This window comes from Thrips palmi, unplaced genomic scaffold, assembly GCF_012932325.1.
Source record: "Thrips palmi isolate BJ-2018 unplaced genomic scaffold, TpBJ-2018v1 HiC_scaffold_16, whole genome shotgun sequence".
NCBI classification, from domain to species: Eukaryota; Metazoa; Arthropoda; class Insecta; order Thysanoptera; family Thripidae; genus Thrips; species Thrips palmi.
In genome coordinates, this window is record NW_023144625.1 from 4,537,160 (window position 1) to 4,547,565 (window position 10,406).

The following is a 10,406-nucleotide window of genomic DNA, read 5'->3' on the forward strand; positions in this document are numbered from 1 at the left end:
TTGTCAGGAATTGTAGGTTGGTTGTAGTTTTCTTCGGCAGTTTGGTAAGGCCAAAATGTGACATGCCACAGGATAGTTTCCAACATTTCGTTCCATTGTTATCTTGCCTCTGAAACTGGTCCTGCTTAGCACTCACGTGTAGTGCGCAACTGACAGTTTGATCGATGTACCATCCTTCATGCTTTTCCCGAACCTGTTTGGCTGCTGCGAGGCTATTTTGGCAGTCGCGTGTCATTGGTCGGCCCGATCAATACATGTGGCAGTGCAAGGGGTGCGCTGGGTAGTTGGCGTGGGAAAGCACAGCACCTGGGCTGAGAAACAGCAGATTTCAATGTGATGTAGAAAGACCACTTAATCCCACACTGTTAAAAATAATCGTAAATTTACTACATTTTGTAAAACAATCATGTCGTTTTTAAACGACATATTTTATTACGACTCAAGTCGTAAATATACGACTTCAGTCGTAAATTTACGGCATATTTGTCGCTAATTTTGGTAGCGAGACGTTCCGTTTTGAAAAGAATTAAGTCGTAAATTCACAACTTAATCGTAAGTTTACGAGCGATCGTAATTTTCCTATGGAATATGTCGTGCAGTTATGACTTCAGTCGTACATTAACGAATCTTGTCGTAAATTTGCGTTACGAATCGTAAATGAACGACTCAAATCGTAGATAAGCGAGCAAAATTGCAACTTTTCATCAACTTTTCGGGGATTTCAGATTTCAAAATATGTAATCGCGATTACGACATTGTCGTAGAGGAATGATTTTTTAGTCGTTCAGTTACGACGAAGTAGTTTCAGAACGATTTCTGTCGCTATCAAAATTAACGACGTTTTTGTCGCTAATTTACGACAAACTTTTTGACAGTGCAATTGTCATTGTCTTCACTCCCAGTGATGAAAAACACAGAGCTCAATCATGAGATCCCTGGTGATTTCCTGTGAATAGAAGAAGCGACTGGGATGCCCGCGAAGATATGAAAATTTCACCAAATATTTGCAACTACTTTGATCGAAATTTGTCCATTACAGGAGCGAAACAAGATGTTCTCACTGCATGAGAAGAGAATGAATTGTTAATGCCAGTTCCCAAAATTTTTGGCTAGTGTAAGATAATGCATGATAAACGTCTTTGGCAAGGGCATTAAACCAACATCGGCTGTTATTAGCCTCAAAAATTTCCAAAGGACACTAAAAATTATTCCGTCAAATGGTCATTGCCCATGACGAGCATTTTTTCTATGCCTTTGTTTCCCTTAAGCTCATTTTACATATTTTAAACGTTTTACACATTTGCACACGTGCCTACCTCTGAACAAGCTCAGGTATAAGTGTTGCACTGAAAGTAGTCAATTTTTTCACCCTTTGTGTGATTTACTTGGTAACGTGGCAAGTTTTAGAGGGGAAGAGTCAGTACAGTTTTCTCATCCAAAGGACCACGACGTCATGCTCCTGGAATAGGTGAGAGAGAGAGAGAGAGAGAGAGAGTGTGTGTGTGTGTAAAGGGGGGGGGGGTGAAACTTCCGGAATATGGTCCTGTTTGTGTTTTGACATTTCCAGCTTGTGCCCAACTTGAAACTGCTCTGGGTGCAACAGCTGTGTCGGCCGTAATGCCGTGTCGTGCCCGCGTTAAGCGCCGGGCAGCCCTTCCGGCCCTGTCGAGCCATTCCGCCGCCCGCACTGCGTCTCCCTCGCACTCGTGGAGCGTGCCGTGGGGGTGCGAGAGAGACAGAGCGAGAGGTGGCGGCATGGTTCGACGGGGCTATCGAGCCGCACCCTCCGCCCACGGGGCGCCGCCAGCGCGGTGCACGGGGCGGCGCCAGTCCCAGCGCCACGGCGGACGCGCGGCGCCACGCGTCGACTGGCGGCGGCGGGCCGAACGGACCACCATGGACTTCATGGTGACGCAACGGCGGCCCAAACAGTCCTCTATGGACTTCATGATGACGCAACGGCGGCCCAAAGGTACGGTCAACGTGGAATGTTTCCTTTATTTTCGAAACCTCTGTTTCGAGTGTGCGAGTGTTTCGAGTGTGCACATATGCGAGCAGTCTGCATTTTAACGAAATTATGTGTACAATTGAGTGTGAGCGTAGTGAGTTTCCACTTAATTCAGCCATGCTCTTCGCCTACTTACAGGCGTTTGTCTTGAAAATTGCCTGCATGTATTCAGGCGTTTTTCACCTAAAATCTAAGTGAGTGGGAGTGTGTGTAGGCTGGACGCGTACCGAGGGGGGAACAGCTTCCCACATTCATTGTACAAAATCTGACCACATTCCACATTCAGGTGGCAAAAACGCCTGTAAGTAGGCAACATGTGTGGCAAAAACGCCTCAAAGTAGGCAACATGTGTGGCAGAACGCCAGAAATCTTGCACATTCACACAATCATTGTAACACAAAATTTTTCAGTGGGTCACCCCTCGACGCGTACCGTAAGTGCAAGAAGTGGCAGACACCTTGCACCTGTGTCGCTCGATTTGTTTCCAACTATGGTCTAGCTCTGAGAATCCAAGCGCTTTGAGTAAGATGGGTGCGATGCGTCGAAAGACGTCGCAGGTTAAGTGCAATGCCTTTCCCATGCATTACATAGGGCATTTCCGTGAAGCATCACAGTCATTGTAACTGCGCTAACCACCATCTATATTTTGCGAGGAAAAACTTATCACAATGTTTTGCAATGATGAATACTGAAAATCTGAGATTAATAAAGTGTAAATTACGTAAATTTTGAAATAACTTTACAGGTGACGAAGTCTACTCTGAGGGCCGGCAGCGGGCATGGACACTTCCAGTGAAGCCGGTATTTCGCAAATCCCTTCTGGTTTCGTCAAACCTGGACAGGTCTTCGTCATCGCACTGGAGCCCCGCCTCTTCTCCCGTGCCTTCCTCGGTTGCAGACGGGTTCCTCTTAGGGTTCCGTCCGGCCCTGGTGTTCGCTCAGGTGGGTTCCAACGACTCAGACACACACTGAGGATGAAAGTGTCACAATCACGACTAAAACTATGGGTGAGAATAATTTCATTTTGCGGTCAGACATTTTGGTTTGTCCAGATTTCGGTGAGACTTTCAGGTCTGACCAAATCTGGCAAGCCTGGTTTGTCTCGTTCTGTTGTCTCGCCTCTGGAGTGGAGAGGAGTATGACCAATGGGAGCGAAAATACAATGCAAATGGGACAGAGCAATGGCAACAGTTGGCCACTCCAACAGATGTTCAGCTTGCTGCCAGTGAGCAAGCCGTCGGACGCCCAGCACGCGGATTTCCGGTGGAAGTCGGCAAGGACCGTCATCACGGCCATCATCATCGCCCTGGCCATCTTCAAGTCGAGCTTTTCCATCATCCGTATGATTGAGACCGGGGTCAAGTACAACACTTCAGGTACAGCACTCAACAGTGGTCGCACTGAGGTCATGGTCATAACTGTGAAAATTTGTTGTCACTTTATGACAAAAACGCGGATGACATTTTCACCACTTTCAAATGATGACAATCTCATCACAAATTGATGACATTTTCATCAAAGCTCCTATGCTTATTGCATGGGCGTGACAACAATGTCATCAATATTTTTGATGACATTGTTGGAAGGAAAATAAGCCTTGAAATTATCACCAAGTGACGACTCAAATTTTCACAGTGCAGTGGTCATGGATCACCACCTTACCTTACACTGAACACGGGAAGCTCTGCCTCCATCGACTAACGCTCGCGAGAGTCACCTGGTTTTCTGCGCAGTGAACGCCATTTTCTTCACCATGACCATCACGGCGCAGGTGTTGTTCCTGCGCGTGAGCAGCGCGTGGCGCGGGCTGGTGCTGGCGGTGGGCCGCGTGGAGGCGGTCTTCATCAGGGTCTACGGCAACCCGCACAAGCTGCGGCCGCGCATGCTCGCCGTCACCGCGGCCGCCCTTGCCATGGCGGTTGGTTAGTAGAAACAAAACTAAGACAAACTGCCGCAGCTGACCAGGCTCGAATATCCGCTCTGTGAAATTCGCACCGTTAATCGGGATTTTCAGACCTGGGTCGTGGAAATCTCCCCAACTGCTTGCACTTGTGGAACAGTGGCTTAAAAACTAAGCCCTTGCCGTAAACGATTTACGCCCCACACGGTAAAAACAATACCTGGTTTTCTCAGGAAGCCTATGGTAAAGACATAGGCGATTTCCATGAGGTTCCTGGGAAAACCAGGATCCGGTTTTACCGTGCAGGAACAGCGCGATACCCCCCTGCAACAAGCAGCTATCTACGCTCACTGTCTCGATAACCGACTATCTACGCGCGCTCTCCCGACAACCGGCTATCTACACGGGCTGTCTGGATAACCGACTATCTGCTTTCTCCACCTCGCGAGATTGAATGCTTTTATTTATCCAACCAATTAAGTTGCCCTCGCAAAACCTTTACCAAAACTTGTCAAAAGTTTGTCAAAGCAAGATTAAGTATGGTTTAAACGGGTCGCTTTAAGTATCATGGAGAAAAATACTTCGTTATCCGACAACCCTAACCTCGCTACGATGTTGGATAGTCGGTTATCCAGACAGCCCATGTAGATAGCCGGTTGTCGGGAGAGCGCCCGTAGATAGTCGGTTATCGAGACAGTGAGCGTAGATAGCTGCTTGTTGCAGGGGAGTATCGAGCGTGACTCGCAGGGATCCTTAACTTACCTCATAAGGGCATCATAACGTTATCATAAGAGTTAAAGTTATTACCCTTAACTTCTAACATCTTTTTAAGGGGAGGTTCTGGTGAAAATCTTGCCATTTCCCAAATGGATCCCAGTGTCATTATTTGTTCGGAATATAAGATCTTTCTTTGAGGAGACTAAAATTTGATTTTTGAAGGCACATGCCAGGCTCTGAACCCAGTCGAAGAGTCTTTTTGAGCCTACTTTGGCTGTATCTTAAAAAATCTCCTTGCGCATACTATTTTGTCGTAAAAGGTTGACCTTCACATTTTTCACTTCTTCGATTCATTTTCAAAAAATTCCGGCATGCATAGCTCAAAATTTCCATTATATTATTAACTGTAAGCTTTTTAAGCTGAAAAGTCCCTAAAATTTGTCTATTTTGTACATTTTTGCTCAATTATAGTGACATGATTGGTTAGAAAGCTTGCGAATGAAAATGTTATTTACATTTTGAGTTGTGCATGCCGGCATCTTTCAAAAATGAATCGAAGAAGTGAAAAATGCCAAGGCCAAACTTTTCCGACAAAATAGTATGCGCAAGAAGATTTTTAAAGTTACAGCCTAAATAGGAGAAAATGGCTCTGCAACTGGGTTCAGAGCATAGAATGTGAGTCCCCAATGAAAATTTTTATTAATTACTTGGAAAGACATCAAATTTTTAACTAATTTTCACAGCGGGACCTATTTAGAAGAAAATAGCATTTTCACCAGAACCTCCCCTTAAAAGGGTAAGTTATTTTTTTATGTCTCGAATTTGTGTGGATATACTTTTGCAAGTACTTTCATAAGTCCGTACCCTTAACCTGTAGCGAACATTGTCTTATGTTACGTTATGTCAGCAGTGTTAGCTAAATGTTGAGTTAAGTTAAGGATCCCTGGTGGTGACTCGCCCTTGAGGAATAGATATGGGCTCTTGTTATACATTCCTGGCATGATTTCAATGCCGTTTTTAAGGCATTAAACGATTCACGACCTTCAAGGGTGACTGTTTATGCCCTTGAGGGCGTAGTTTTTATGTCTTTGTTTTACCAGTATGCTCAGCTGTCGTCACACATCCCTGGCTTGCTTACAGTGGAGCACGCTATGGCCATAATGGGGACGCTGGGCTACGTGTGGCCATGCTACCAGCGTGGAGGCGTTAGTCTTCTCCTCCAGGGCTACTTCCTCACCAAATACAGGAAGGTAACTCTATAGTTTGGAAACAATGACTTTATTTGTTAAACATCCTGTTACCGTAAACTGGGGCTACTTTGCGCACTGGAGTAACTTTGGCTCAACGGCTAAAAATGTTATCAATGGATAAAACCCACTTAAAACAAATTTCTCTAGCCCATGGGCTAAAGTAGCTACGGTTTACGGTACCCGAGAGGCTAAGCTTGCTCTGCTTGAGTATTTCAGGAAAAAAATTAAGCTCTTTTCCCCCTTTGTAATGTAAAGAATTGTGTATAGTCCGACAACATGGACTAAATTTGCTTTGGCTCTTACAATGAGTCAGAAATAATATATTGACATCAAAGTAGTTGATATATTTGCAATGTAAAGATATGTAACCATAGACTTCGATTTTCGACGACGTCGAATCGACGGTCTACTTCTGACTGGTAAAAAGCAAAAAACGGCATTTTACCAGAAAGATTTATGAACTCGTTCCATTCATGAGTCTGTCTAAATTGTGTGTTTTGTGTCTCTGAATCTCTACCCCTAGACATTCACGATGATGACGTTCACGGCATGGAAGGCGGCTGTGGTGATGGCGCTGCAGATTATCAACCACTTTGTCTGGAGCTTCCTGGATCTGTTCGTGTCGCTCTTCGCTATGGGACTCTCGGCTCGCTTTCATCAGATTAACATTGAGCTAGAGGCCATCAGCAATGAGGTAGTACTCCAGCAAAGACTAGAGGGGTGACCCACTGCAAAATCTTTAGAACAATCATTGTGAGAACACTGAGGAAACCTTACAAACTATTTCAGGCTTTACAAAGCAAAACAGTTTGTTAACAAAGTATTTTAAGCATACATCAGCCTAAAAAAAATACTTCGCAATTTACGAACTATTTCTTCGTATAACAAAGTAAATTGGTTTGTATGTCTGTATACAGCATACAAATATATGCTCAAAATACTGCGTAAGGTTTTAAGGGTGAATATGCTGGATTGTGCGAGGTTTTCGTTGTATTTGCTGCCTGAGTTTTTTGTACGATGAATGTCGGACGTTGTTCTCGAGAAATTCTTGATGTGCGAATTAAAAAAGCGGTGCAGTGTTGAAATTCTGTCTCCAAAAGGAGTTTAGAAACGAAAGCCATTTAGCAATGTGCAATGAATGCCACGCACATGCGCAGCACCAATGCGCTATCTTGATTTTCAGGCTGCGAACGGTTTGATTCATAATCTTCGTTTTATCTTTTCCAGGCTCAGACACCCGAATTTTGGAGGAGAAAGCGTGCCTTGTACAACGTTTTGGCTGAGTTGGTCAGACAAGTGGATCTAGTCCTTGGCCCTGTCATCCTTGTATCCTACGCGTCGGATCTGTACTTTATTTGCCTTCAGACGCTGTCTATAGTCAAGTGAGTATGGGAGGATGGGGAATTCGTAACACCCATATTTACGCAATCGTGACTCGGCTTGTAAAGGAAAAAGTGGGTACAACCTTAAAGGATCTTATTCATTTGCAATTGACACGGTCGAGACCTTTTCAGGTAAATGGCTTTGAGAAGAGGGTGGAAACTCGCGAATTCTGTTACGAACTGTCCCACCCTCCCATCGTGTGCGCCGGGTGATGAGACACATTGCGTGCCATCCCCCCTCCTTCCTTTTTCCCCCCCTTCTCTCTCTCTCTCTCCCTCTCACCGTCGGCGCGCGTGAATAAACGTCCCATTGCGATCGTCCCGTGCTGCGTGAGGGTGAAACAGATTTAGATTCACTTATCACCGATGCCCTTGCCGCGGAAGCGTTTTTGGGTATCGATTGTGCTTGTTTACGTCCTCCTTATTATGCTTCCCCGTGATTTCGCTCAGTAAAAAGGCTCACGAGAGAGATGGAAGTTACCTTCATAACCGTAAATTACTTAGCGTTTCCTTAGTGTTGTGAACGTATCGCTCAACAACCTGCAAACTTCCTTTCTTTGCAAGGCCTAAAAGAACAGGTTCCAATGTTTTGAGAGAGTACATAAAAGGCGGTAGTTGACATACTTAGAATAATAAGGAAACACCATTTACCGTGTTATCTGTCACCGGATAAGCTCTGTGTTCATTGTTACCAGGAGCGTAACATCACTTTGAAATGAATGAGACAAAATGTCACGTTCCTTTGCGCATTGTGTCACATTCGTTTGGACGTGAGTCAGCCACAATTTAGCTTTATTGAAGTTGGAACGAATGTGACTCAATGCTCAAAGAGACGTGACATTTGGTCACAGTCGTTTCTACGTGAAGTCACGTTCCTGGAGTGGTGTACTTCTGTCACAGCCCTGTCAATGTATCGCGATTCCACAAAGTCTACTTCAGCTTTTCACTGGCTTACATCATTCTGCGCACCACGTTTATGACATACGTAGCCTCCAACCTGAACGAGGAGAGCAAGAGGCCGAAGGACGTCCTTTTCGACCTGCCGTCATCGAGCTATTCCATTGAGGTGCGTTCACTGCGTAGCGGACACAATGCACCTTGAGAAAGAGGCCTGCCAGTTCTTGCACTCATCCTACGCGCCTAGCGCACTCTCACCCACTTAGTTTTTCGATGAAAAATGCTTGCACTTTGTGAATTTGTGCGGGGCAAAAGTCTATGAGGAGGTGGGAAGTTTTGATTCAATGATAACACGCTTCAGTCACATTCTTCTGTAGATTACCGTGGCATTCAGGCAGGCAGTCCCTGGCAAGCCCCTCGGCTGCACTTCAGGAAGATTTTTCTCATTCCGATGAACATTGTCCTTCGAAATCAAAATGGTCGTTGGAAGAGATTTAGATTTTAGTGCGAGACGTGTAACAAGGATATAGACTATGAAGTTGAAACCTTTCATCAATCACAAGTGGTTGGCGAAACTTAATATAGAGTTCTATGCTTGCTGTTCCAGGCAGAGAGATTCCTCACGCAAGTTCTCACGGACAATGTAGCACTGACAGGGTGCAATTTCTTTACGATATCCAGGTCATTTTTGCTGACGGTGAGTGGAGTCGTGACTGACTGCTTTATTACATTATTTACAATAAATGCGTCGTACGAGGTGATGAATACAGAGCCTAGAAAGTCACGCCCTTTCGTTCGCCGTGACTGCGGAACTAACAGTTACGACAACTCTTTGCAGGTTGGGGGCACGATTGTCACGTACGTAGTCGTTCTGGTCCAGTTCAATCGCGGGAAAGACGCCAATCCAGACGCGGCCCTGAGCAACGGCACTGTCTCATGCACTTGCGAAGACCTCAAGATATACTCATGCTGATTTTTTCAGAACAGACAGTTGGTGGTTCAAAGTCCACCACCTCTCAATGTGACTTGTGTTTCAAGTAGGCAAATGGTTGTTCAACTAACATTTCGTAATTTTCAACGTACCTGAGCGCGCACATTTTAATTTGTTACCTAAATTTTAAAAATTTAACAGTCTTCTCTTATACTCTACATATCCTAAAGCATACATTGTACGCTCTACCTGGAGCATGCTTGTAAGCACGCCGTTACTAGCGCATGCCTTCAAAGCAAGCACTTACTAGTGCCTACATGCCATGTACACGCTTCCTGATGCAGGCAAGTCCCTATCACTTGTGCCCGAGAGGTATGCGTCAGTTAGCGTGTAGTACATGGCATGTATGCACTAGTTAATGCGTGCTTGGCAAGCATGCCCTAGCTAGAGCGTGCTTGCAGGCATGCTCCAGGTAGAGCATACAATGTACACTTTCGGATTTGTAGAGTACTTTCTTCCATAAAGTGTTAAACATTTTTTCTAATAAACGATACCAAGTATCAAAAACTGTATTGTTGCGGTGACATGAACATGCTGTAGTCCTTGGCAGAACTTTCTGGTTCAAAGTAGTATCTAAAACTTACGTATACTGAGTTGGGTTTGGGCGCAACTTCATAAATTAATATTGCAATAAAAATTGCCCCAGGACCAAGGTAGGTGACAGTACAACACCAGAACAAAATCACATTAGATTTTATTTGCGAATTTGCAAATTGGAGTCAAGTCAAGGTTGTCCTCTCCGCTTCCTGGATCAAGAATTTACACAGATCAAAATGAGCAGTTTGGAGACAATCAGTTTGGAAAGGGCATTACAGGTCCGCACTGTAAATGTCTTACGGTAAGGTTGCACCAACATAGTATGGTGGAGATTTTCTCCATAATACCAACGAAATTCGTCAAAATATCTATAAGGTACAATGAATTCTCAATGGTGTTGCGAAGTCAGCTGCACCACCAGAATATGGAGAATCTTCACTGTACAACATTTAGAGTGAGTCCTTTCGGCCTTTGGGCCAGGCGTGGTGCCTGGCCTTGATCATGTCCGCGGCCTTCTCCGCCACCATGAGCACCATGGCGATGGTGTTGCCGCAGACGGCGTGCGGCGCCACGCTGGCGTCCGCCACGGAGAGCCTCTTGACGCCGCGCACCCGCAGGCTCGGGTCCAGGACGCTGCCGGGGCCGCCCATGGCGCACGAGCCCACGGGGTGGCCGTACGAAATGCTGTGCTTCACCGTGAGGCAGCGCCAGTATTTCCGGGTCC

The 10,406-nt window shown here is 45.4% G+C and overlaps 1 protein-coding gene across 1 annotated transcript; it reads left to right on the top strand.

Moving 5' to 3' along the window:
* The first annotated feature begins 1,848 nt into the window (after nt 1-1,848).
* LOC117642269 (gustatory receptor 5a for trehalose-like) lies at nt 1,849-9,636 on the top strand. Its single transcript, XM_034380266.1, has 10 exons — nt 1,849-1,972; nt 2,754-2,950; nt 3,216-3,384; nt 3,742-3,930; nt 5,766-5,875; nt 6,399-6,569; nt 7,103-7,257; nt 8,158-8,323; nt 8,762-8,851; nt 8,993-9,636. The coding sequence occupies exons 1-10, from the start codon at nt 1,897-1,899 to the stop codon at nt 9,125-9,127; spliced, it is 1,458 nt and encodes a 485-aa protein (XP_034236157.1). The 5' UTR covers nt 1,849-1,896; the 3' UTR covers nt 9,128-9,636.
* The last annotated feature ends 770 nt before the right edge of the window (nt 9,637-10,406 follow it).